We start from the raw sequence: 25,648 nt of genomic DNA on the forward strand, positions 1-25,648 counted from the left end.
ACGCAACATGGGACGGCGAGCCGGGAGCATTCAAATTAAAAGATCATTTCAATATTCAATATGTTAGAATATATCACCCGTCTTTTGATTAGTTTATATTTTTTGATGAATTGAATGAAGCATGAATTTAATACCATCAATCAGTCAGTTTTGTACATTAGCGACACAATCAATTGCCGGGTAGCAATCAATCAATCAAAATAGTATCAGAAAGAAGATCTGATTCTAATTTCCAATCAATCAGTTTGTACACTAGCGACCGCGAACAGCAATTTCCAATCGCGTCGACAGAAAGGGAGTAGGAAAATGGAAACACAAAAAAGGGACGGAATGTGCACACGGGGCATATGCCATATGGCAACGCAGATCACGATCGCGGATCCGCCGGCGCGTGGGACGGCGGAGGCGGCGTGGCGGCGCCGGAGAAGGCGTCATCGGAGGAGGCGGGGTGGAGTGCCCGGATCTTGATGTGGTACCGCGGCGGCCTGGTGGCGGTGGTGTTGTCGTCGTAGCCGAAGCCGAGGTGCGCGCCGCACTTGCGGCAGAGCAGGCGCGTGCGGCGCGCGAAGAGGCGGCGCGCGCGCAGGTCGAGGCAGCGGAACTCGTCGAGGTGGCCGAACCGCGCGTCGTCGATGGCGTCGAACACCACCACCGCCGCGCCCCGCCAGCCCCGCCGCCTCGCCCCGCCGGCGCCGGCCCCCACGATCCCCGCCGTGTCCCGCGCCGACGAGCTCAGCTTCAGGTCGTACCCGCACCGCCCGCAGCTGCACGCACGGAGAAACAAGGCCGCGTCAGCACGGTGATCCATGGCGCGGACGAACGCATCGAGAAACCAAGAAAGCCGAATGCGGCCAGGCGAGAGTGGTAGACGGACCAGTAGGTGACGGTGGAGGCGGTCCGGGGGAGAAGGGGAGAAGGCGTCCCCGTGCGCTTGTCGGACTCCATGGATCGATCCGTGAGCTGCTCCGATTGTCACTTGTTTCCTGATTTGTCTTGCGTGGAATGGGAGATGGACGAAGGGTATATATAGCCATTAGGGCAAGGCCCGAGGTGGGAAGGTGGGAGAGTGTGTGGGGTCGCGCCGACCGCATCCAGGTCAGGTGGGCGGGCGGGCGCGGGCGGGGGGAACATGCCGGTCGATGGTGGCCGGTGGGCGGTGGTGCTCTGCGGGCTGCGGGTCGTCTCCTCTGCCTGCCCTGCCCACGTTGCTGCGACCGACCCGGTCATCGTCACTGTGACGAGCTCGGCCACCAGCCCACCACCATGCATCATTACTCTGCATTTTCCTATGTCTTGGTCTAAGATTTTCTTAGAAATTTGTTTACCCACCCTGTCGATGGGTCAATGGAACATTTACTTTATCCTGGTTTTGTTTGAGTAATGAATAATGCAATAATGGTCATGAAAAAAACTATATACGGCTGCAAATGCGCTGTACAAGTAACACTTGGCGTCTTCGTTTAAGGGGGTGTTTGGTTCAGAAGTCCTAAGACTTTTTCTAGTCCCAGAGACTAATCAAAAAAGACTTTTCAGTAGAGTCTTTTTCTAGTCCCTGTAGAAAAAGTCCCTCCCGTTTGGTTCCTAGGGACTTTTTCTAGTCTCTGGGACTAAAAAGTCCATGAACCAAACACCGTCTAAGTCGATGCTCGAGGTCTACCATTTATCCAAAAACGGAAAGTCGATGCCCGGGACAAATCAACTTTCTTGCACTTCTCTTTGTTCTGGATTCTGGTGAGACCAAAGGACAAGATGCTTGATACTGCCCTGTAAATAAAAAAGCGCTCAATCCGGGTACTATGTTTTCAATACTCCTTCCTCCGTCTCATAATATAAGAGCGTTTATGAGACTACACTACTGTAAAAAATGCCCTTATATTATGAGGCAGAGAGAGTGCGTGTTATACTATCATACAACTTATCTATGATTTCGGGACCCTTTTTTTCTTTCTTGTTTTCTAGTTTTCGTGATGTATTTTTATTTTTAACACGTGAGCAATTTTCAATTTTCCTGATTTCTTTAAAAGGTCTTGAAATTTAAAACTCATGCACGCTGTATAGAAATTCATGATTTCCCTTCTTTAACAGCCATTGTTTTTTTGAAATTCAAATGTTTACAAAAATAATGAGCAATTTTATTCATCCTTTTTTAAAATTCGAAAAATAGAGAAAAATACGTAAATTCACAATTCCCTTTAAAATTCGTGGAAAATTTTAAAGAGAATTATTACTATTTTAAATTGAAAAAATTTCATGAACATACTTTTAAATCCTTGTTTTAAATTACTATTTAAATTGTAAAAACAAATTGTGAACATTATTTCAATTTCTGATTAAAAAGTGTGAACGTTTTCAAATTTTATAATATTTTAATAAATTCATGAACATTCTAAAATCTAGTGAGTAGGATTTAATTCTGCAAGGATTTTTTTTTGTGAATGTGGTCAATTTTTTAAAATCATGTATAAATTTTTTCAGGTGCATTTTCAATTTTTTGTAAACTTTTTATAGTGAATAGTTGTCGATATTTTAAGTCATTTTTTTCAGCAAAGTAGTACTTGTAAGAACGGAGCTTCCAAACCGTGTAACAAAAGCACAAACGACTGTTTCCCGAGAACGAACACATGACTAACTGGGCTGGCTTCGAGAAAGCCCAAGAGGATAAAAGGTACTACGTTAGTGATCTAAACACTCTTACATTTCTTTACAGAGGGAGTACTATCTTCGTCCCAAAGTATACTTTAAACTGCAAAAATGTCTTCTATTTTGGGATGGAGGTAGTATGCTTTTAGTGACAACTTCATGCTTAGAGCATGTGAACGGCGCAGCCAATCTCCTTTGGAAACTCCTATATGACGCATACTGCGTTAGTTTAACGAGCAATCGAGTAGATGTGTGCTCGGGCGTCCGGCCCATGTAACACAACGAGCCATTGTGTGCTTGGCATATGTTTTCTGTTTTTTCTTCTTCCTTGTTTCTTGTGTTTTTTAGGTTTTTAAGAAAAAAATCAAACATTATTTATTTATTGAAATTGAACAGTTTTGAAAACTATCAACATTACTTTAGAAAGTTTCCCAATATTTTTTAGATTATCTACTTTTAAAAAGTCTTTTTTCCCAAAAGTTGTGAACACTTTTCAATTCTTGAGAATATTTTGTAGAAAACGCAAACATTTTTAATTTGGGGAATATTAAAAAAATTCTGAAAACTTTTATGATAGAAAACAAAATAGCTAACGAAATATAAGTAGAAAAAATAACAGGAAAAAAAGAAAACTTCTTGAAGGTTCCAAAAATGCAAAACAAATACCAGTGCTGGTTCCCAAAACAGAAATCCTAGCTAGCTAGCAAAACTAGCCGCCTTGGCACCCCTAAAAAAAGCAAAACTAGCCGGCTTGGCACTTTTCCCCAATGAGAGGCAAATAGGAAGATCAACTTCTTCTGCCCGTTGGGTATGATGGCAATTAAAAAAATTCGCACCAATAAACTATATTTGTCACGTTTGAAAAATGTTCACATGCTGTAAATGTAACTGATGTTAACTAAATTATAAATTCGGTGGAAGAGCTTCCACTGTCCCAAGTTCCTCAAAAAAATGTTCACTTGTTTAAAAAATATGTTCACTTGTTTAAAAAATATGTTCGTTAATTTCTTCAAAATGTTTATACAATGTAAAAAATGTTGCATAATTTAGAAATTATTTTTTAAATTCAAAAAGAAATTTCGTGTTTTTTTCAAAAAAATCAGGAGTTCCAAGAATATGCTAGTGTCATTTAAAACATTGTTTATGCAATGTTAAGAAAAATGTTCGCTTGATTTTTCTAAATATTTCTTACCATTCAGAAAAATGTTCAAGGTGCTTTAAAAGAATGTTCAAACACTTGGCAAATGTTTTTGACAATTTTTTAAAATGTCCGTGCCATTTATGGGAAATGTTCAATAGGTGTTAAAAAAGATGTTCAACATGTACTAAAAATATGGTCTGCTTTTATTTGACAAAATGTTCAACGTGTAATTCAAAAAATATTTTATGTATATTTTTTGAAATACCCCCCCCCCCCCCCCCTCCTAAATGAAACCGATCAAAACCACAAAGAAAATAAGCAGAAAAAAGGAATAGAAAACTAATAAATAAAGCACAGAAAAAGGGAAAAACTTATGAAAGATTCTAAAACTGGTCCGCGAAATCTTTCCAAAACCGCTCTGACTACTAAAGCGAGTGTGCGCCGACCACAAGAGTCGAGACGAGCTACCAACTCATAATAGGGGAGATGTACCTGCTGCATGTGATAGAGCTTCAATGGGTGGTTCGATTCTTCTTTTCCTAATCTTTTAACATAGCCAGAAAAATCTATGGACTGGTACCCCTTAAAAAATCAATGGACTGATTAGTTCAACACACCGACACGCGTCCCTGGTTTCCCACGACTACAGGGGAATGAGGCGTCCAGACTTCAACTCGAACTCAAACTCCAACTCCAACGATGTTTTATACAATGACGTCCCTCCCCGTCGTCGAGATGAACAAGCATCGCCCGATCTTCTTGGTGATCGAGCTCTCTATCCATGACAATGATGACTACCGCGTCCAAGATGTCAGAGTGTTGTCGCCGCTGCGCCACCCCCTTAACTAAGCAAATGAGCATCGCCGACTCTATCTCTAAGACGACACCTCGTAAGCATAGTTGACCCCCAACTTAAAAAACCATGAAGAGTAATTTTGACTTTTCTTGGTTCCATATGTGGTCATGTCCGACTTTTAATAATACTAGAACAATGCCCGTGCGTTGCAACGGGATATAAATATTCTAGTACGTTAGCATGTGATTTATCTATCAATAATAATGCGATTTGTGTAAATAAGTGTTCATCAAATTCTGCCCGTGAATTATCTTATATTTTAATTAGAAGTTTGGTAAGTAAATTAAAATGGAATTGGTTCAGAAGGCAAGTAAATCAAGGTGATTGATTATCATATACATGGAAGGTTGGACGAAGGGGTGGTGGGAAGAAAGGTGAATTTATATTTTAATTAGAAGTTTGGTAAGTAAATTAAAATGGAATTGGTTCAGAAGGTAAGTAAATCAAGGTGATTGATTATCATATACATGGAAGGTTGGACGAAGTGGTGGTGGAAAGAAAGGTGAATGGGAACCTTAAATTCTTTTTAAGTAGTAGAGACAATTGTTCGTGTGCTTCAGTGAGGATACATATCTTATGGTTCAACACTAATCGTGTTTGATATATCTTACACCCACTGTAATCTAGGTCATGGTAAGATTTGATTTGATTTTAGTATAGGCAGTGCTTGGGATTTTGATAATATTTGATTTGATTTGGGCATGGGTAAAGAATGCAAGAATTGTTTTGATTTAGTTGAGGTTTGGTAAGATTTGATTGAGTTAATGTCTGACATGATTTTGATAAGACCAACGTAGAGGGACAAAGGGAGAAAACCATGAAGAGGAGAAAATGAATAGTAGAGATACCTGGTAATATAACATTTTTCTAACTGAAAAGACACCACCTCATTTACGAAATACCCGTTATTGTCCCAATATAGTTATCACGAGCCACTTCATCGTTCCCCTCTCATGATTCATGAAATTGTGTTCTCAACCACGACAAATTCAATGTTTCATGGAATTATTTTCTGTAATGTGTTCAAGAAAAGCAAAAAACATGTATAGGTTGTTTGCCCGTCTAACTCTCCAAGAACCATTGACATCCGCCACACAAGTATGCCAACTACTATGACAATACATGTTCTTTGCTTTTTTTTCTATAGACGTAAATGTTCATACATAGGCACATACACTTGCTAACGCACACATGTACATCTTACCCCTATGAGCATCTCCGAGAGATTGAGCTGACACATTATTTTGTGATTGACGAAGTCGTCAGAGACATCTTCATAGTCGATGAGAACGTTACATGTTCTTTGCTTTATGAAGTTTGTCATTGTACTTGACCACATATACTTATTTTCCTAACCATTAGTATGTTATGTAATAAAGAATATATATTTTTCAATTTCCTCTTGTGTCACATAATTCCGCGGCATTTAATAGCTTCAATCGTAAATTAGGAATGCAATAAATTACTACCATATATAGAGGGTCTGGGTAAAGTAATTTATATGGCACTTACCCACTCTGTTTTTATTTACTCTGTATGTTAGAGTTGACTGAAGTCAAATCTTTCTAAAGTTTGACCAAGTTTATAGAAAAGAATATAAACATCTACCGTAAGAAATCTATATGATGTGGAAGTACATTCAACAATGAATCTAATAATATTAATTTGTTATTGTATATGCCAATATGTTTGTCTATAAATTTGGTCAAAGTTTATAAAAGTTTGACTTTGATCAAAACTAATATGGGAAGTAAATAAAAACGAAGGGAGTACCAAATATAAGTGCTGCAATATTCCCATATAATAAGCGGCGGTAATTAATGGCTTCAATGGCAAAAATTAAGAATACAATACTTTCCTTTTACTCATATACCCTGTATATATGGTCCTTGGTTCAAAAATAACGAACGGTTTAGTTGGGGCCATACTAAAATTTCTCACCGCCGCCGTCCAGCTCGACCTCGCCTCCCTGCGCTCGCCACCGGCCCACCGTGGAAGCGACGGTGGACTTCCAGCCCAAGCCGCGGCAAGGGAAGGGCCTGTGCCTCCACGCGCTCGCTCGTCGGCGTCTACGTGTGGTTGGGACATCGAGGGCCGCCGCTGTTGAGGTGTTCTCGGCGCTGATGGGAGCTCCTGCTTCCTGTCTTCCCCAAGATCTCCGATGACCATGCCGGCCGCCCTGCCCTAGGTACGAACTCCTCTTCTTCCAAGAGACCACGCCGGCCGCCCTGCCCTAGGTACGAACTCCTTTGCTGTTTTTTTTTTTTGAGCATTACTCCTTTGCTGTTGAGTATGAGTACTCTATTGAAATTGATGCAGAGACTGAGAGACCCACGATACGTCAGGCAGAGCCGGCTTTTGCTGGCCCATTTTGAAAACAGCACCAACCCACGTGACCCATGAGAGTATTTTCGGCTTCGGCTTCTCGACCCGGAGGCCCGGCACGGCCCATTTCCATGCCATCGTGAGGTTTCTTCGTCTCACCGGGCGGGATCCGGGTTGCTGTAAGAGCGTCTCCAACAGGCGTCCTAAACAGACGCCGTGCCGCAAAATCTCTCATTTTAGCACACGCGTAATTTGACGGATGGCTTTAGTAGGCGTGTAATAACTGCACGCGCGGTATAAGCAGTTGGGCGCGCGCTAGGAAGCGGTACGTCGCGCGGTGTATTTGCGGCGTCAGCTTCCGTGCGCGGCACACATGACGCTCGCGCTGCGCTCTTCTTCTCCCCCTCCAAAGCCCCGCGCGCCGGCGCCGGCGACCCGCACCCATGGACGCACGCGCCGGCACCCCGCTCACCCCGTCCTACAGCCCCCCTCCCCCCCCCCCGCGCCCCCGCCGCCGCCGCCACAATCCCTAGCCCGGGTGGCGTTGGCCTCGCCTCCGCCGGAGCTCCTCCGACGAGCGGCCTCTTCATGCCGCCGCGGATGACCTCGGCGGCGGGTGGCGTCGCGCCGGCGCTGGCCCGAAATTTTTATTGTGTTGAAAATGTGCATCATTTTGTGTTGAAATATGCCATATGCAATGCACCGGCGAGTCGCGCACGCTGCATTTTGGCGCGCTGCTGAAGCGATGCGCGCGCGCTGCATTTTAGCGCGGCCGCTGGAGCCAGCGCTGCGCGCCGCGTCAAACCAGCCGATGCGCGTGCGGCATATGTGTTTTTTGCGCGCGGCGCGACCGGCGCCTGTTGGAGATGCTCTAACAGCTTTTAAATCATCCATAAGCATGCCACGCTAATTTGAGGATGGAATTTTCGACCAGTGAAATGCTGAACTTGTCCTAACAAATCTTTGTTCTCTTCTAGAGAATTTCCCATTTCGATGTCGTAAATGTGTGGTTCCCTGATTTGAAATGGCGACGAGGCTGTTCATTGCACAAAGTACCACTGCTACCTTTTACCGTCTATATTTTGCGCATTGTTTGAACTGAACCCTTTTCCTTTTAAGAACTGCAGCTCGTATTAATTGGAGCAGATAAGTGGGAGCATGGCCATGGGCGCCGGGAGCAAGCAGCCAAGATCATTAGCCATCCGCTGGTATCCGGCGAGGCACGGTTCCTTCACTCTGATAGTGTGGTGTCTAGCGGCATTGGTCATGCTTCTTATTCTCCACCTCTTCATCAGCCGTAAGGTGGAACAGATTGTGAGAGGGATAGATGAGGTGGAGGAGGAAGCTTTCCCGGTGAAGCTGGCCCGGAGCTGGAGGAATCCACGGGTTGCGCGGCGCAAGGAGGAGCACAGAACACTGCCCGTGGTGGACGAGTTCTTGGTCGAGTCTTCTGCGGTGCATCATGCCTTCTTCCCGGAAGGGGAGGTGACCATGGATCCAGTGAATGGTGGGAATGACAGGAGGTACTTATACTAACCAGGGAGGGTTTGGCTTGACACTGATGGAAAGCCGATCCAAGCTCATGGTGGAGGCGTGCTGTATGATGAGAAGTCTGAGACTTATTTCTGGTATGGAGAGAATAAGGATGGCAAGACCTACAAAGCTCATGACAAGGGACCTGATCGGGTAAGTCAAATCGTCCTCATGCTTTCAATTTTGGCATCATTCATGTGTTGGAGAATTTCAATATTTGGCACTGTAATTACACACAGAGCATTATCCCTTTTCAGAATGAAATAGCTAAATTTAGAATTAAGTAGAACATAAAAATTTATTAGCCACACCCTTCATTTTTAGCCATATAATTATATACGAACAGAATTGATCGAGCTGCTTGAACAAGCCTTGCACACGAGCCTAACAAGTGAAATTGTAAACAAATAATAACTAACAACCAATCAAAGGTCGTTTCGGTCACTGTAGTTATCCACGCCTTGCTGCAAGATTAAAGAATCATGTTGCCAGGCTCGACAGAGAGCATTACACAACTGTAACCTATATACTCCCTTCGTCCCAAAATAAGTGTCTTACAAAGTTAGTATAAAGTTGAGACACTTATTTTGGGACGCGGGAAGTATTAAATAACAATAGGCTCTATTTTATCTAAATATCCTTGTAAGGGATTTCATTACCTGTGGACTGGACAGTGTGGACTAGTGTGGAATGCATGCGTTTAACTTTCCTGGCCTTTTAGATATTGTCAATGAGGACCTGCCAGTTGCTAGGGGGCATGTTGGAAATAATGTTCAGTTGGGAAGGTAAGGAAGCTAGCTGTGTGAAGGCAGGTCAATAAAAATACTCCCTTCGTTCCTAAATATTTGTCTTTCTAGACATTTCAAATGACTACTACATACGGATGTATGTAGACATATTTTAAAGTGTAGATTCACTCATTTTACTCCGTATGTAATCATTTGTTGAAATGCTTAGAAAAACAAGTATTTAGGAACGGAGGGAGTATATAGTAATTGGAGTTTAATATATAAAATGTGCAGATGAAAATAGCTAATACTAATACCTTCAACATATTTATCATGTAATTATTGTTTTCTTTAACCCAAAACAGTCGAGCTTGGCTCCACTGCATTTTTATGAAATTAGGACAATATGATTACTGTTTGAACACTTTTAGTCTGATGTCATTCTTTTCTGTAGAAGAGTGATCTTTTTTGTTTACTATTTACTTTGTCTGAATTTAGTATCTACTCTGTCCAGCTATATCAGTTCAATGTCATCAGATTTAGGTTCTCATGGTAGCTAAAGAAAATGAAAAGTCAGCCATATGCCAATGCCACTCCTATTCCCAGTGATACAACATCTAATATTATCAGCTAGTCAATTTCATGAGTAATATGGTACTATATTTCTAAAACAGAGAGGCCTGATTCTGATGTGGTGTGAGGCAAATTTCAGTTTAGTAGAATTCTGAAAGAGTTCTACTCCCTCTGGAAACTAATATAAGAACGTTTAGATTACTAAAGTAGTGTAAACGCTCTTATATTAGTTTAAGGAGGGAGTACTTGACTGTCCTGAGTCCTGAAGTACAGAGCACTGACACTTAATAGATCATGGGAACCAACAAAGTTTTTTTTTTGTTTCCCAGTTGAAAAAATGCACTACTATGTACATGTCTAGCTTGCTACTCACATACTTAAATTATTGATATTCAATAGTTGAACCTACCAAGTAATTTGCAATTTTCTTCTTATATATATACAACACGAAGGAACCTCACAAGTCATGGGTAGGTTTTGGCAACCCTTGCACCGACGACGACCGTGAGTTCTTCTATGCCTCTACTACTATCATCATTGGGGATGGTGCCAAAACGCCTTTTTGGGATTCCCCGTGGCTCCTAGGACGCAAGCCAAAGGATATTGCACCGCTTATCTTTGACGCTTCGAGGAGAAAAAAATGAAAGGTGCGGGAGGCCCTTAATGGGAATGCATGGATCCTTAAGATCAAGCCTGACACCATAATCTTCATCGACCACATCCGGGAATTTTTCACCTTATGGATGCTTGTGCATGATTTCCACCTTAACGAGCAGATCGAAGATGATATTGTTTGGAAGCACTCCAATGATGGGATCTACACAGCGTCAACAGCGTACAAAGCTCAATTTCTTGGCTTGGTTCTATCCCCCATGGATCTCATGGTTTGGAAAGTATGGGCACCTCCAAAAGTGAAGTTTTTTGCTTGGTTGGCATTACAAAATAGGATTTGGACCGCCGACCGGTTGGAAAAGCGTGGTTGGGCAAACTGTGGCCTTTGCCAGCTATGTAAAAGAGAACAAGAAACAGGTGCACATCTCTTCTTCAAGTGTCGGTACACGCTTAGGCTCTGGAGATAAATCATTCAGAAGCTTGGTCTTGCTCACATGGACACCTCCAATTGGCACCTTGCGGACTCCGTCAATGAATGGTGGGATAAGAGAATTGACAATCAAAACCCCAATAGACAAGCCATGGCCTCCCTCACTATGCTTGTGTCTTGGACTATTTGGAACGAACGAAATGCTCGGGTGTTCCGACACAAGTGTGCGCCGCCGCCCATTCTCCTTAACATCATCCTAGAGGAGGCCAAGCTTTGGGTTACCGCGGGTGCTAAAAAGTTAGGGCTAATTATTTCGTGTGAGTAATTGTCATGCCGTGTATGTGGGTCACCTGTAACACTCTAAACTCTCTTCTTATTTAATGGATGAGGCAAATCTTATGCCTCTGTTTCGAAGAAAAAAAACACTTATGTTCTGTAGAATTTCCCTGTTTGTCATTCTAACCAAGACATGCTACTTTTCAGGTTGACATTGTTGGAGTAAGTTGCTATTCTTCAAAGGACCTGTGGTCTTGGACAAATCAAGGAGTTGTGCTCCAAGGAGAGGAAAAGAATTTGTTTATGACCTCCACAAATCCAATGTCCTTGAGAGGCCTAAGGTGATCTATAACAACCGGACCGGCAAATACGTGATGTGGATGCACACGGACGATGCTAACTATACCAAATCCTCAATCGGCGTGGCGAGCAGCGATTCTCCCACAGGACCATTCACTTACCTCTACAGCAAGCGCCCGCACAACTGTGAAAGCAGAGACATGACCATTTTCAAGGATGATGACGGGAAGGCCTACCTGATATATTCATCCAAGGGCAACAGCGAGCTCCACATTGCGCGGTTAACCGATGAGTACCTCGACGTGACCGACGACATGCGGAGAATCCTCGTCGCACGGTATCGGGAAGCTCCGGCGCTCTTCAAGTCCGGCGGCACCTACTACATGATAACCTCGGGTTGCACGGGCTGGGCACCGAACACTGCAAAGGCTCACGCGGCGACATCGATCATGGGGCCTTGGGAGACTCTGGGGAATCCATTCGTGGGAGGGAACGAGATATACAGATCGACAACGTTCTTCTCCCAGGGTACGTTCGTGTTGCCGGTTGCGGGGTTGCCGGGGCTGTTCATCTTCATGGCCGACCGGTGGAAGCCGTCCGATCTGAGGGATTCGAGGTACGTGTGGCTGCCTTTGACAGTAGGTGGACTGCCTGATGAGGCTGCGGATTACAGCTTCATGTTCCCGCTCTGGTCCAGGGTGTCGATTTACTGGCACAAAGTGTGGCGCCTTCCTGAGAAAAGTTACCGAGTGACTTAGCCATGCATTCATGTCTGCTCTCTATTGCAGATCAAATGTGTAAAGATGAAATAAAGGCAAAGAAACGAGGTTGCATGTTTTCAGCTATCCAGCGACAGGAACTGAACTTTGCTGTTTCAACTATGAGAGCGGTCACTTAACAGACAAATACTAAAGCGATTATACACAAGGAAAATTTTAAAACAGACTATGAAAGACAAAAACTGACCCAGATTTTTCAATATTACTCAGATGTTGCAATGGTACTTGAGTGCAAACATTTAGGGCTGGACTTTTGGAGTGTCTCATACACACAGTGTCGCCGTGAAGCAAATGAAGTGGCTCACAGCCTAATAAAGAACTCACTTAGTGAAAAGTCTTCTATGTTTTGGGTTTCTATGATCCTTGATTTTATTTCTCACTCTATTGTAATATGTCTATTATCCGAGGAATAAAATTTGTTGCTTTAAAAAAAATCTGTTTCTATTCGTTGGATCTCTCAGGATTACCCAAATAATGTGGTCTGCCTTGATTATCAATCTTTTGCCTGTGGTGTTGTATGGATATAATTGGGTATTGCGTTGAACGTAATACATGTTCATATAGCTAATGTGTGTATACTCGATCTGTAATACCAAGATGCTATCCAACATGTAGTGTCCATTATATGCTTCTGAATTCCATACTACATCTGATCTGCAGTAATAATTTGGGTAATTCTGCAAGTTGCAATATCAAGAATAACAGCTTTTTTCGTTCAGCTGCATGCTACTGTGATTATGGCTTGAAATTAGGCCAAATTCAGACGTTTCTTTTATGGCTTAGAAACCAAAATCTGAACCAAATAGCAGTTTCGTTCACGCTTCTTAAACTCCAAAAGCATCTTGGCTTCGGTAGTGCAATGGGAAAACTACATCAGAGGTAGGTGCTTCAGTAGCTTTCTACCATCCTCCTCCTGACTTTTGTCCTGTCATACTCCTTCCAGTTTTCAAATTTATATTTTACAAAGTGTATCTTGTTATGCTATACCCACTTCTTCCCCGGAGCATGATGACTGGACACAATCATGCAGGAAAAAGGCGATAGGGATAGGGAAAATTTTGTTTTTGCCACTCTAGATTTTGCCAATTTTCCTTATGCCATTCTAGATTTTGACATTTCACTTTTGCCACACATAGCTTTTGACAATTATCACAATTACCATTCTGTGGCAAAAGCTAAATAATTTTATTTCATTTTTGCCACTCTTAGTTTTTGAAATGTATCACAATTGCCACTCTGAAAATTTTGCTTTTTCCACCAGAATGGCAATTGTGATAATTATCAAAAACTAAGAGTGGCAAAAATGAAATGTCAAAATCTAGAGTAGCCAATGGCAGAAGGAAAATTGGCAAAATCTAGAGTGGCAAAAACAAAATTTTCCCATAAGGATATATGTATGCCAAGTATTGATCCCCCAAAGTCAAAACAGCCAAGTACTTCAATAAAATCTGTATATCAGAAAATAACATACTCCCTCCGTCCCATAATATAAAATCGTTTTTGACACTATTGTAAAAACGCTCTTATATTATGGGACAGAGCGAGTAGAATTAAACCACAGAAATGAAAATTAAAGGCCCAGCACAAACACCACAATACATATGTACCACTCAAACTATACTAAAACAAAACCCTGAAAAAAACTATACTCAAACAACACCGGAAAGGGGCCGGTGCAGCAGCCAGTCAATCGACCTTTTAACTAGGCGTACGTACATCTAATTGTCCATGCCGGGCTCAGAAGCACCCAAGGATGGCACGCCGCTACCGTAGCCGTTGATCATCGACGCCGCGGTCTGGTGGAAGCCGGGTGTCGCGATTGGACGACGACGTCGGGTCCTGATGTTTAGCCAGCTCGTCATCCGGGGAGGCCAGCAAGAAGATGACTTCCTTGTGCTCGTGCACCTCCTCATGGTCTTGGACTGGTACAACGGCGGTGGTGTGATCGGCGGTAGCGCGTCGTCGGTGCCAGCGACATGGTCGATGGGGCGCTTGGGCGTGCCGGGCTTGGTCTCCCAGACGAACGGCACGGTGCCGGCGCCGAGGCTGTAGTACACCCTGAAGGACGCCCCGGCGGCCACGACGCTCCCTCGAGAGGATCCTTGAGCTAAACTGCTTGTCATCCCTTCCTGCATACTCGAGCTCATGAAAGGAGGGCAAAGATCTGCCAAGTAGACGACAAAAGTGTGCGTACTGCGTTTGCGTGGCAAAACACGCACGTACTACACAATTGGTGGTGTTTGTGAGTGAGCAGTAGCGCTAGCGCATGAATATATAGTCCGTTTCTTGTCTCGACCGGGTCGGCTTGAGGTTGAAGAATACTGGTAGTACGTGTGTTCTGGTGAGGGAGGACAATCAACTGTAGTTATGTAGTGTCATCTCAACAGTGCGTTGCGATAGAAATATTCTTTTCTCGAGGGCATGGATTGGCTATCCTAGCATGGAGTTGTCCCTGTAATACTAAATGAAATGGAAGGCTAAAGTTGAAGATGCGTTGGCGTCCTCGCGGCGGAATAGCTTGCAATCTGCATGGTGTCTGTCTCTACTCTTTAACCATTTTGTACGCTATGATCTGCCTTGAGTAGGGAAGCCGTCGGTACATCGACACGTATGCGTGTGAAAACTGTAGGGTCGGTAGGTGGGTCTGTTTGTGCGAAAACTTAGAGAAGGTGCAAACACACGAGTTGAACTTGTAAAACAGTGTTGGATTTGGATAGCCATCAACATTGGCTAGTTTGCTTTATGTGCAGGAGATGGCACGCTCTTACCAAACCCGTTGAAAGAGTAGTTTGTTCCAAGTCTGCATGGCCGGATTTCTCGAGTGCGCAAATCGGGTTCTCCACTTGATGCTCTACCTTTTGCCCCTAATGTCAGGCCTAGTACCCTCTGAAGATAACTGAAGAAGAGACAGAACAACAGCGACACCTCAAGGTTCAGTAATCGGACAGTCCAGAATGCATCTATCTAAAGCAACGAACGGTTGATTGGATAGAAATAGAATTACGTAAGGCTGTGTTCTAAATCAGTTCATTTACTTTTTTAAAATAGTTTGGATTGCTTACCACATTTGTCATGTGGTTTTTTCGTTTACTTTTAGCACACTGATTTAGTTCACTTATAACAGACTATATAGACGTGTTGGTGATACATGGGATAACTGATGCTGCAACACTAGAAGCTATTGCATGCAGAGAAGGTCTAGCACTTGCGCAAGATTTACTACTGAATGATTTTGTCATAGCATCGGACTCCAAGCAAGTAGTTAATGATATCAAGACAGCAAGCAATGGAAGATACGGAGCAATCATATCGAAGATCAGGAATCTTTTATTAGTCTTCAATTGTAATATTACTTTCGAAGGCAGAGCCTCTAATAGCGATGTTGATAGGTTAGCCAAGTTTGCACATTCTTTGGATCAGGGTAGGCACTTGTGGCTTTTGGAACCCCATGATCTTTTTTGTATCCCACTTAATGTGGTCTATGAGCAATAAAAACTTGGTTAACCCCTCAAAAAAAAGTTGGGAATGAAAAATAAACAAATCAGATGCCAAATTAGAATAACTAGTACAAATGCCCGTGCGTTGCACCGGGCGATAAAAAAGGGCCACAACCTGCTTCATATGTCATTTTGCACCATTTTTTATATCCAAATTTAATAAAGGTTGATAATAATGTTGAACATGGAAATTTCCTTATTTTTAATAAAAGTTAATGTTTTCATTGAAAATGTAACACCTTTTGAAGAATAGTTCCAATTTTTATGAAAATTGGAACATTTCTCTATAAATTAACTTTTTAACAGATGTTTTTTTTAAAGAATGTTTTTCTATTGTACATTTTGAAATGATTTTTTTGGTAAAAAGTGATTTTGGGGGAAATATTTATAGATAGTTGGTTGTTTGGTTGGGAAGAATTTTCTTTTAACTATTTGGGCTTTGCACCATGGAGAAGGACCCATGAACTCATCTTCCTACCCCCAGGAAGGGCACTTCCTTATCTTTTCCTATTCTCTAGTACTTCCTTGTGCGCCGCTGCCGCCGCGTAGACGAGTCACATAGGGTGAGACGTGGTTTGCCGTCCGAGGCCGTCGCTGCCACCGGCGATGAGGCAAGAGCTATTACGGGTAGCACCACTTGCGTCCGAGGCACCTAAGCCTGAGCCTATGAGTGAGAGCTTCTCCATGTCGTTGTTCCCCGCGGGACAACATCGCGTGCGGGTGCGGTCAGCTGTTACCCCGAGATACAGTAGGAGCTCACGCAGACTCACTTGAAGTTTGGAGCTCGATGCAAGCTCTTTTCGGAAGTTCATTACAGTATGTTCAGTTATATAATTTATATTTTCAGTTATTGATATAGTAAACATGCCCGCACGTTACAACAGGAGGAAAAAAACTTGTTTGAATTTGATTCAAACTTGTCCAAACTTTCATCTTCCAAAAACTCCTCAAGCCAATTCCATCAAAACCTACATATTTTTCTCAAAACCTTGCCAATAATTTTTTCTGCATGTATCGAAGCCTCACCAAATCTTAACATTTTCTGGACCTTCCAAATACCACTCCTATTTAAAACCCATTTGAATTAAATACAAATGAGTTGGATCAAAACTTTCACACATTACTATTTCTATTTTCGTGGATCAATCTCATTTTTTGTGAGACCAGGGAAAATAACACCATGTCCAAACTCTCCTCATGGCCCTCACTTTTTCTTTCTCTAAATCTCTGGGTTTCTTTTCAGTTTATATAGAAAGAGAGAGAATCTTCCAGTCGAGCAGGCCTTCTTGCCATTAGTACCTAGTTATAGCACATATGGCTCGTATGCATAATATGTCAGTGATCTAGGAAACTCACAGTACTCTTCTGTTTCACCTGATTTCTTCTTGCAATGAGTCCTTGATCTAGATAGGCATGATCAGTTGTCCACTCAAAAGCAGGACCATGTACTATGCTGCAAGGCATACTATTATTAGTCAGCAATATGCATGTGTTATTATTTTTCAAACATAATATTCTACATATTTAGCCCCAAACACACAGTAAGATTACAATATTAAAATCATGAAATAGGTCTATGTGTCATAAAACCACATACATCCAAGTTGGTATGAAGATCCTCTGCTCGACTGCTCCTAAAAGGATGTCCAACCTGCTGCACCTCTGATTCCAAGCATATGGACTGATCTACATGTGTGCATTGAGTAAAAACATACATGTGGAACAGATCAAATGTAGATCTATATCTCAATAACATAAACCTAAAAAAGAGAGTACAATCATATATGCATACTTGCAACCTATATTAATTCACAAACAAAAAATAATAAGGAAACTTATCTAGAAAGCTAAACCAAAATGTGTGTTTGGAATAAATTTCCTGATAACTAGACCACGCGAGCTAGGATTTGAAATATACCTAGCTTTAACTGCAGTTTTATCTCCCCTGCATGGGTATCTAGGAACACCCAAAATTGTATAACTTACTCCCTCCGTTCCTAAATATTTATTTTTCTAGATATTTCAACAAGTGACTACATACGGAGCAAAATGAGTGAATCTACACTCTAAAATATGTCTACATACATCCGTATGTGGTAGCCATTTGAAATGTCTAGAAAGACAATTATTTAGGAACGGAGGGAGTAGAATTTATCGAGATGGATCCTTCAACAAAGGACCGCTGCACTGTAATGAGAAAAATTCATGCAGTCAACCTTGTCATCCCATCTGCATTAACTGAAGTGCAAATCAAGTCCTCTAGTTTAGTTATAACCATAAAAGTAAAACAGAATTGTAACAGAGCAAAACTAAGACCCATTAACTAATGAAAGTTTACTCGGTTTTCCTTTTCTGCGGAATAGCCGTTGGCCTAACAAAATAGCAAACAAAGTGAGGAAATTAAAATTGAAATTAAAAAGGTTACTCGTTGCTAATCTGAGAAGGAATAAAATAGATTGAGAAAACTTACAAAGTTCAATTTCGGATTCAGATGGAATCATTCTTGCCCTGAATAAAAAACAAATTAATCTATGGAAAAACAAAATTAAAGGGGTGATGCAAGGGAACGTTCTTGTTCAGGAAGCTGGGTGTGTAGAATAGGTCACTTGCTCTTACAGATGAGGCAGTACACGCGCGCCAAGAGCATGTACCAATGGCGATCAATGGCTTGTAGGGTGTTGCTAAACACCAGCAGCAAGCGGGAGTTCGTCGCGTGGTGTACGCCACCAAATTTGGTCCAAATATAGTGGGCCGGAGCACATCTCAGTATTAGTCATCCACACATTGAGCTCCCGGGCACAAATCACAAAAGTGGTGCCCAATGCTCCTCCATTGCTTCTTGATCATGGATAAACACACATTGAGCCGGCCTCTGCATGCAAGCCAAAGAAAAGTTCTCTGTTTGTTGGGGATGATCGTAACCCAAATAAGTGCAGCGGGTTCCCAAACAACCCTCCGAAAGGGAGGAACCGTAGTAACTGCTGGTAGTAGCTAGCTTTCCCTAGAAAACATCAAACCTGCAATCTGCACCAATCACACAGGGGGCTTCAACATCCTCAAGTAGCCGTCTTGTAGCGACCAGACCTCAAACAGTCTGATCTCTGTGCTCCGGTGTCATCCCTGGATCAGTAATGCTGACACCACACAGTACTCGGAGGATTTATAGCAGAGTAGCAATCACACACTTATTACATCGAGTGTCTCAAAAGAGAACTTATCACAATAAATATGGCTTAAGGTCATCTAATAACGATAACAGCGGAAGACTTGGAAGATAAGTGAGTCCATCAACTCCAACGGCATCACTGAGTATAGAACCACGACCTAAAAACTCCTTAATCGTCGTTTGAAAAGTCTGCAACATTAACGTTGCAGCCCGAGAACGGGTCAGCACATGGAATATGCTGGCAAGGTAACACATAGAGAGTAATGGAATGAAACAGCTATACTATATGCATATTTGGCTGGTGGAAAGCTCTATGGTTACAGTTTTTGCGTAAAGCCAATTTTTCCCTACTTCAAAGGAATAAATTTAATTACTATCATGGTGGTTGTTAAACATTGAGAATGGTTGACAACATTCTCAATCTCAATTAAGCATCATCATTTAACAAACCCAACAAAATTAACTTTAGAGTAACATGTTGAGATTCACATGATAATTCAGGTACTAGATACTTAAGATGTCCATAACCGGGGACACGGCTAACCATGATTAATTTATTACACTCTGCAGAGGTTTGCGCACTTTTCCCCACAAGACTCGATCGCCTCCGTTGGATTTCTCGCACTACATGGTGTTTGAGAAACGGATGACCGAGACACAGTCTTTCAGAAGCGCTAGCACCTTACGATGGATAGAACGGTACACCTACTTTCCCCTACATCTGCTAGTCTACCCTGTAAGAGTTCACACGACTTAATCAACTATGCCAGAGCCCATAATGGCTTGTGGCTGCACACGGAAGTTTCTAGTATGAATAATCTCATGATCCCTTTGAGCCTGGGTGGCGGTCCAAAAAAAAACAGGCAAGTCCTGGAATACATAGGTGCCTCAATCCACCCAGATGTATGTTTAGGTTGCCACCTTAGATAAACCATTAATTAATAATCTCACATCTGTCATGGATATCACTCACCCAATCCACGTCTACTAGCATAGCATGGCATAATAAGCAAACGTAGAAATAACTCCCAAAGGTTCGATAATAAACAGGTAATAGGTACTACCTCATCTACTTTCCATCCCACAATTTAATTAGATCCTAATCATGCAATGTGTGAGGATTGATCTAATGCAATAAAACTGGGTTGTAGAAAAGGTATGATCAAAGTGTTACTTGCCTTGCTGATGATCCGCGAAACCTAACGATTCGAAGTAACAGGCGGCGCACTCCGGGTATTCTATCGCAGACAAACAAACAAGCATACAATAAGTACTCATCTAATGCACAGGTAAAACTCAAATAGAAGATCTAACCAAAAAGTTCAACTTAAGAACCCTGGTTTGCAAAAAGAATCAAATCGAACGAAGCAAAAGAAATCAAACGGCGAAACAAATCAACTTCGTTCTAGTAATCTGGATCTAAGTCAAATTTTACAGTAGCAAAAACTTGTTTAAGTTGATTATTCGAAAAGAGGGTTTCGAGACAAAACTCCAGGCGCTTGAATCGCCTGATTCCGATAAACGAGCGAAAAGTTATACTAAAATGAAAATCGGATCAGAAATCGCGATCAGAAAATAACCGTGGAAAATCCGACGAAAAAGAAAAACGACGAACAGATTAATCGTTAATTAACCTAATCCAAAAATAATTAAAATAATAAAATAATATTAAAATAATAAAAAATCGAAAATAAAACCGACGAAAAAATAATTTTTTTTTCTTTTTTTAAAAAAAAATCGGCACGGAAGTCGAGGCGGCGGCGAACCTCGGGCGGCGTGCAACTCCGGCGAGTCGGCGGCGGCGGCCTAGGGTTTCGGGCGTGGGCGCGGTTATGGGCTGGGGCGCCGGGTGCCTTGCTATTTAAAGGCGCCCCCGGGCGGAGTCCCGCTCGGGTACGGCCCATAGTCGGTTTCGTTTTTTTTAATTAATTACGCTTGGAAGAAAAATAAAAAGAAATACTAAACGGACTCCAAAAATCATGAAATAAATTTTCCCGGGTTTCTAAAATCAGGCCCGATAAAGTGAAAATTTATTTGGGCCCAAACTACAACTTTGAAAAACGCGTATTTTTCCTAAATTCAAGTAAAAATACCGAAAAACTCCGAAATAAAACTTATTTGATTTTTTTTATTAAATCCTTAATATTTCTATATTTTGGAAAAGTCATTTTATTCCCTCTCTCATATCTTTGTAATAGAAATAATTGACGATAAAATAAATAAAATCAAATGATCCTGTTTATAAAATTTGAGAAAACTCAAATATGTAAATAACGAAATCCCCAACTCTCTCCGTGGGTCCTTGAGTTGCTTAGGATTTTCTAGGATCAAAACCAAAAGCAAAATAAAATATGATATGCATGATGATCTAATGTATAACATTCCAAATTGAAAATTTGGTAAGTTACACGTCTCCGGTTCTCCAATTCAATGGTAGCTGAACCTGGGAGGAGACCTACCAGAACCTATAGCCGCGCGCTGGCTCGACGCAACGACCATGACCGGGGACGCAACCAAAAATAGTAACGGGGCACGACCAGGCACCGATTCTCATCGTGCGTCGTCATCGAAGCCGACGCTGAAGGTGTAGCGGGATGTGTCGGAACTCAGAAGCGTCCTACGCGAGATTGCAACCTGCGATGCGACTGACCTGAGCTTGCAATTGAGGGGATCGCAGCCAGAGCCTATCCCGGAGCACCAATATCTCACCCTGCTCGAGGACGATGGTCGTGATGGCGACCGATGCTCCTTGCCGGGGCAGCAGCGGTCGTTTTCGAGGGATTCCAGAGGATGCACCAATTTCCACGGCATTGAGCAAGCAGGGCGGATGAGGCCTATCGTTGGGTTGTGTGCGCGACAAACAAAGAAACCATTGCTTGGGTGTAGCGGTGTTCAGGTGAAGTCGGCATAACGATGAGATTGATAGCTTCGGTGTGGCAATATCGAGCACGGGTGGAACAACAAGATTGGACGCACGGAACATGGGATTCCATGCCTTTTTATACGTGACTTCGGTTTACGAAACGGGCAAATGAGTCCCTGTCAAAAACTCCATAGGCGCGTGCTCGAGTAGAGTTACGCGGTGATACAAAGGAAGTAGAGGAGGCGGCCGAGGTAAGAGATCGGGTCGGCAGCGGCGCTGAGCAAGCAAGAGGAGATGTTTTCTTTAAGGTGAGCGAGATGAGATGTATTTCTTTTGTTTCTTTTCTACCAGGCCCAGCTTGACTTTGTTGGCCCATGTTAAACACTATGTACTTGCGCAAACGTACGAAACAGATGGACGGGAGGATTCGCTCGGGTAGGGTTTCCTTTGGCTCGGGTGCGGGTTGGGGATCACCAAACGTTTGACGACGGACGAAATTACACACAGTTCCTCGAATTAGTACCATCTCGCATATATGTTTTAAATTTAAACTAAAAGCGTAAATTCATGGAAAAAAACGTATTATGACGGTGAACCCACAAAGTCAATCCATACTTTATGTTTTAAATTCAAACTAAAAGTATAAATTCACATAAAAAACGTATTGTGATGATGAATCCACAGAGTCAATCTGTACTTTATTATTATTAAGGTTAGATTAGCTGTAGCGCGCGTCTGGTTCCTCCTACTCCGATCCATCATTTTAAGAGACCACCAACCCCTGGCAAATCCCTACCAAATATTCCCCAAAATTCTACGCAGGGCGTGACACCTAACCACCACCTTCGGCAAGCTTCGCCGTCGTTGGAAAAAGAAGCCATGACACTATTTTTGTCTGCGGCACTGTTCACCCGATAGCACTGATCATGTTCGAGCCCAACGCTATTTAGTCGTAACTGTACACATCCGCCCCAACTCAGAGGGTGCTTGGATATGTTTTAGTCCCATGACTAAAAGTAGTGGGACTAAAACTTGCTAGCCTCACCCATGCTTGGATCTAAATACTAAAGAGACTAAAATCAAATTATTAAGCATTTATTATCCTCCAAATCATCCAATCCAGAACTCGCATGTCTTAAAGTAGAGGAATTAAATGAGGAGAGAGAGGGCTAATACATATTTTAGTAGGTTTCCTATGACTAAAAGTTTTTAGCCTCAAGACTAGTCCTAACCTCTCTTTAGTCAGGGGTGCTTGAAACTTTAGCCTCTAAAAGAGACTATTTTTAGTCAGACTAAAAATAGTCCCTTGGATCCAAGCACCCTCTCAGCCTGTTTAGCTTATAGGGTCTAATCATTGGACATGGACGTTTGGTTTCTGCATATGTGAAAAACAATTAATAACTAGTACAAAAAACTCTGAAAATATTTTTGTAATAAAGTTGACCTTTTATTGGACTCGTAAAAACAATTCAGCGAAGGAAACCCCCACATTGACTTCAGGGCCAAAAAATATGGTTTTTTTTTGGAAAACGTTTGGCTTCTGCCGGCTCGTCCCTACAACACGTGTCCTGACCGAGTGGTCTTTTGTTCTTTCTTTCGGTCAACGTGGCCGCTGCTCGTTGCTCACTATTCATTACGATGAGTTTCCACATCAAGGTCTCTGTTGCAAAAGCTGCAAAAAGTGTTATGTTACAGAAAAAATTAATTTTGCAATGAGACCTCTGTTACAAAAAAAAACTAAATTGCAACAAGACCTCTGTTGCAAAAAAAAAACCCTGAAACAAGACCTATGTTGCAAAAACTTCTAAAACATGACCCGTGTTGCAGAAATTTCTCGCAAAATGACCTACATTACAATGATAAGAAATGACGCTCGGTCGCTCAATCCATCAAATCCAATGACTCGTGAGGCGGCCGACGTGTAGCAGTGCCCTTTTTTTCTTTGCAAAAAAATATATACCAGGGAAAAATAAAGTCAAAATTATTCAAAAAAAGGGTTTACGATTTATCCGATTTTTTTTCCAGATTTTTCTCTCATACAGAGCTCGGGTTCCTCTATGGCTTTTTGGGGTCTTCGTCGTCCTCCCAGTCGATCTGGGAGGCCTAGTCGGACACACCGGCCGGGTGCGGTGGACTGGGAGCACACACATGCGCACACTAGCACGCATGCGGGGGATTGGGAGCATGCGCACGAGGGGGAGCACGAGCGTGAAGTACGGCCGACATCGCGCATCGTGCTTGTTGCAGAACCAAGTGTCCCAGAACGGTGAGGTGACAACGTATGCCGAGTCACGGCGGAGATCCTCGAGGAGCTGATCTCGGCATCGGTGTATCTCTAACAAGCATGCGTGGGTGGTGGCCTGAACAGAAGCACAAGCACCCTCTCCCGGTTGAGGTGCCAGCCGTCCGATAGCGGACGCCAAGCATTGGCACCAGGGTGGCCTCATCCCAGTACCGTTGGCACTGATTGACACTGACGTAGATACGCTGTTGCAGGCGGCGTCAGGGTGAAGCTTGCTGCGCGGCGGCATGGTCCCTAGGACCCAAAGGATGAGCTGGCCTCGTGGTCATGCTTCCCAGGCTTTCATGGGATCCACTTCCACGACATTTTGGATGGCGGATGGTGGTGGGCGGTGGTGGCTAGGGTTTGTCGGTCGCGGGGGAGGGAAGGGGGCAGAGAGAAAGGAAAAAGACCGGGAAGAGTGGCCTGGACAACCCCTCCACCCGCACACATGGCATTAAAAAGACTAGGGGTGGAGGGATCGGGTGGCTGACTTGTGGGGCCCTTCCACACGTGTGGATTAAATGAGACCGGTGGGTGGTGGTTGGGCAGCCATCGTGCGGGCTCGAGGCGGACACCAAGAGGATGTGCGACACGTCCGTCTTGCGTCCATGTGGACGCAAATCGGGCCAAATTTGCGGCAGAAATATGTCTAGATCGAGTGATCGACACGAGGCAGACCGTTTTTGTGTTCGCGGCCGCTCGTTGTGCCGTGGTTTTTGGCCTTGCGGACCCAAACAGACACCAACAGACGAAATGAGTCACATCATTAAAGTTGGCCTAAATCAAGTGGGTCCTTGTGGCAGCCAGTTTTCTCTATAAAAAATCTACACCATCATTGACTAGAAGATACTTATGTGCTACCATGTACAAAAAAGTCATTCAAAAGTTTCAATATTACGTACAGATATAATAACTCTTTTACGCGCTGTCGGATCTGAGATCTATAGCTGGCCAAATGGGCCGTTTTTTCGGGCTGGCCCATGAGCATGCCGGCACGGCTTACCTTAGGCCAGGCACGACACGGGCTAAACGGCCGGACCCGGCACGTGGCACGCCCTGAGCCATGCCTGGGCTTGGAGGCTGGGCATGTGGGCCGGCACGGTATGACCTGATTACATTTTATTTTTATTTTTTTACACATCTATATATGGCCTAACATGTAAAAAAAGGCTAAAAAAGGTTCAATGCGTCAAATAACAAGCTGAAAATATACGGTCCACTATGCTAAACGGACTAATGTGCTGGCCCGTTTACTAATTGAGTCGTGCCTGAACTTGGGGACGCAGCACGCGGACTGGCACGACACAGCCTGTATAGTAATCGTGCCCTGGCGGGCCATGCCGGGCCAGACACGATTACGATGGGCCGTGCCGTGCCGGCCCGGCCCGGCCCGTTTGGCCAGGTATGCTGAGATCCGACTGACCAGCTGTATCACAGTGGCACCTACTAGTCCCTGTGAAATATCCCCAGGGTATCCCGTGAAATTTCCCCGGGGTAGCCTCGGACGGCCATAAAAGCGTGTCTCCACCTCCAGTACCTGTAGAGTGTGATGTGACCGCTGAGCCCACGCACCGTCAGCTCACTCCCGATCCAGATCCACTCGTTCCACTTCAGTCTGCGGCGACGACTTTCCTCCTCCCACGCA

At 43.3% G+C, this 25,648-nt stretch overlaps 1 protein-coding gene and 1 pseudogene across 1 annotated transcript; one reads left to right on the plus strand and one right to left on the minus strand.

Moving 5' to 3' along the window:
- Positions 1–204: 204 nt before the first annotated feature.
- On the minus strand, positions 205–1,127 carry LOC147990011 (uncharacterized protein At4g08330, chloroplastic-like). Its single transcript, XM_087520569.1, has 2 exons — positions 875–1,127; positions 205–764 (listed from the first exon to the last, which is right to left on the minus strand). Exons 1-2 carry the CDS (start codon positions 943–945, stop codon positions 368–370), a joined length of 468 nt encoding a protein of 155 aa, XP_087376695.1. The 5' UTR covers positions 946–1,127; the 3' UTR covers positions 205–367.
- A 6,993-nt stretch (positions 1,128–8,120) lies between these two features.
- On the plus strand, positions 8,121–12,172 carry LOC125527880 (uncharacterized; annotated as a pseudogene).
- Positions 12,173–25,648: the final 13,476 nt, after the last annotated feature.

This window comes from Triticum urartu, chromosome 1A (assembly GCF_056163025.1).
Source record: "Triticum urartu cultivar PI428250 chromosome 1A, HENAU_Tu73, whole genome shotgun sequence".
NCBI lineage: Eukaryota > Viridiplantae > Streptophyta > Magnoliopsida > Poales > Poaceae > Triticum > Triticum urartu.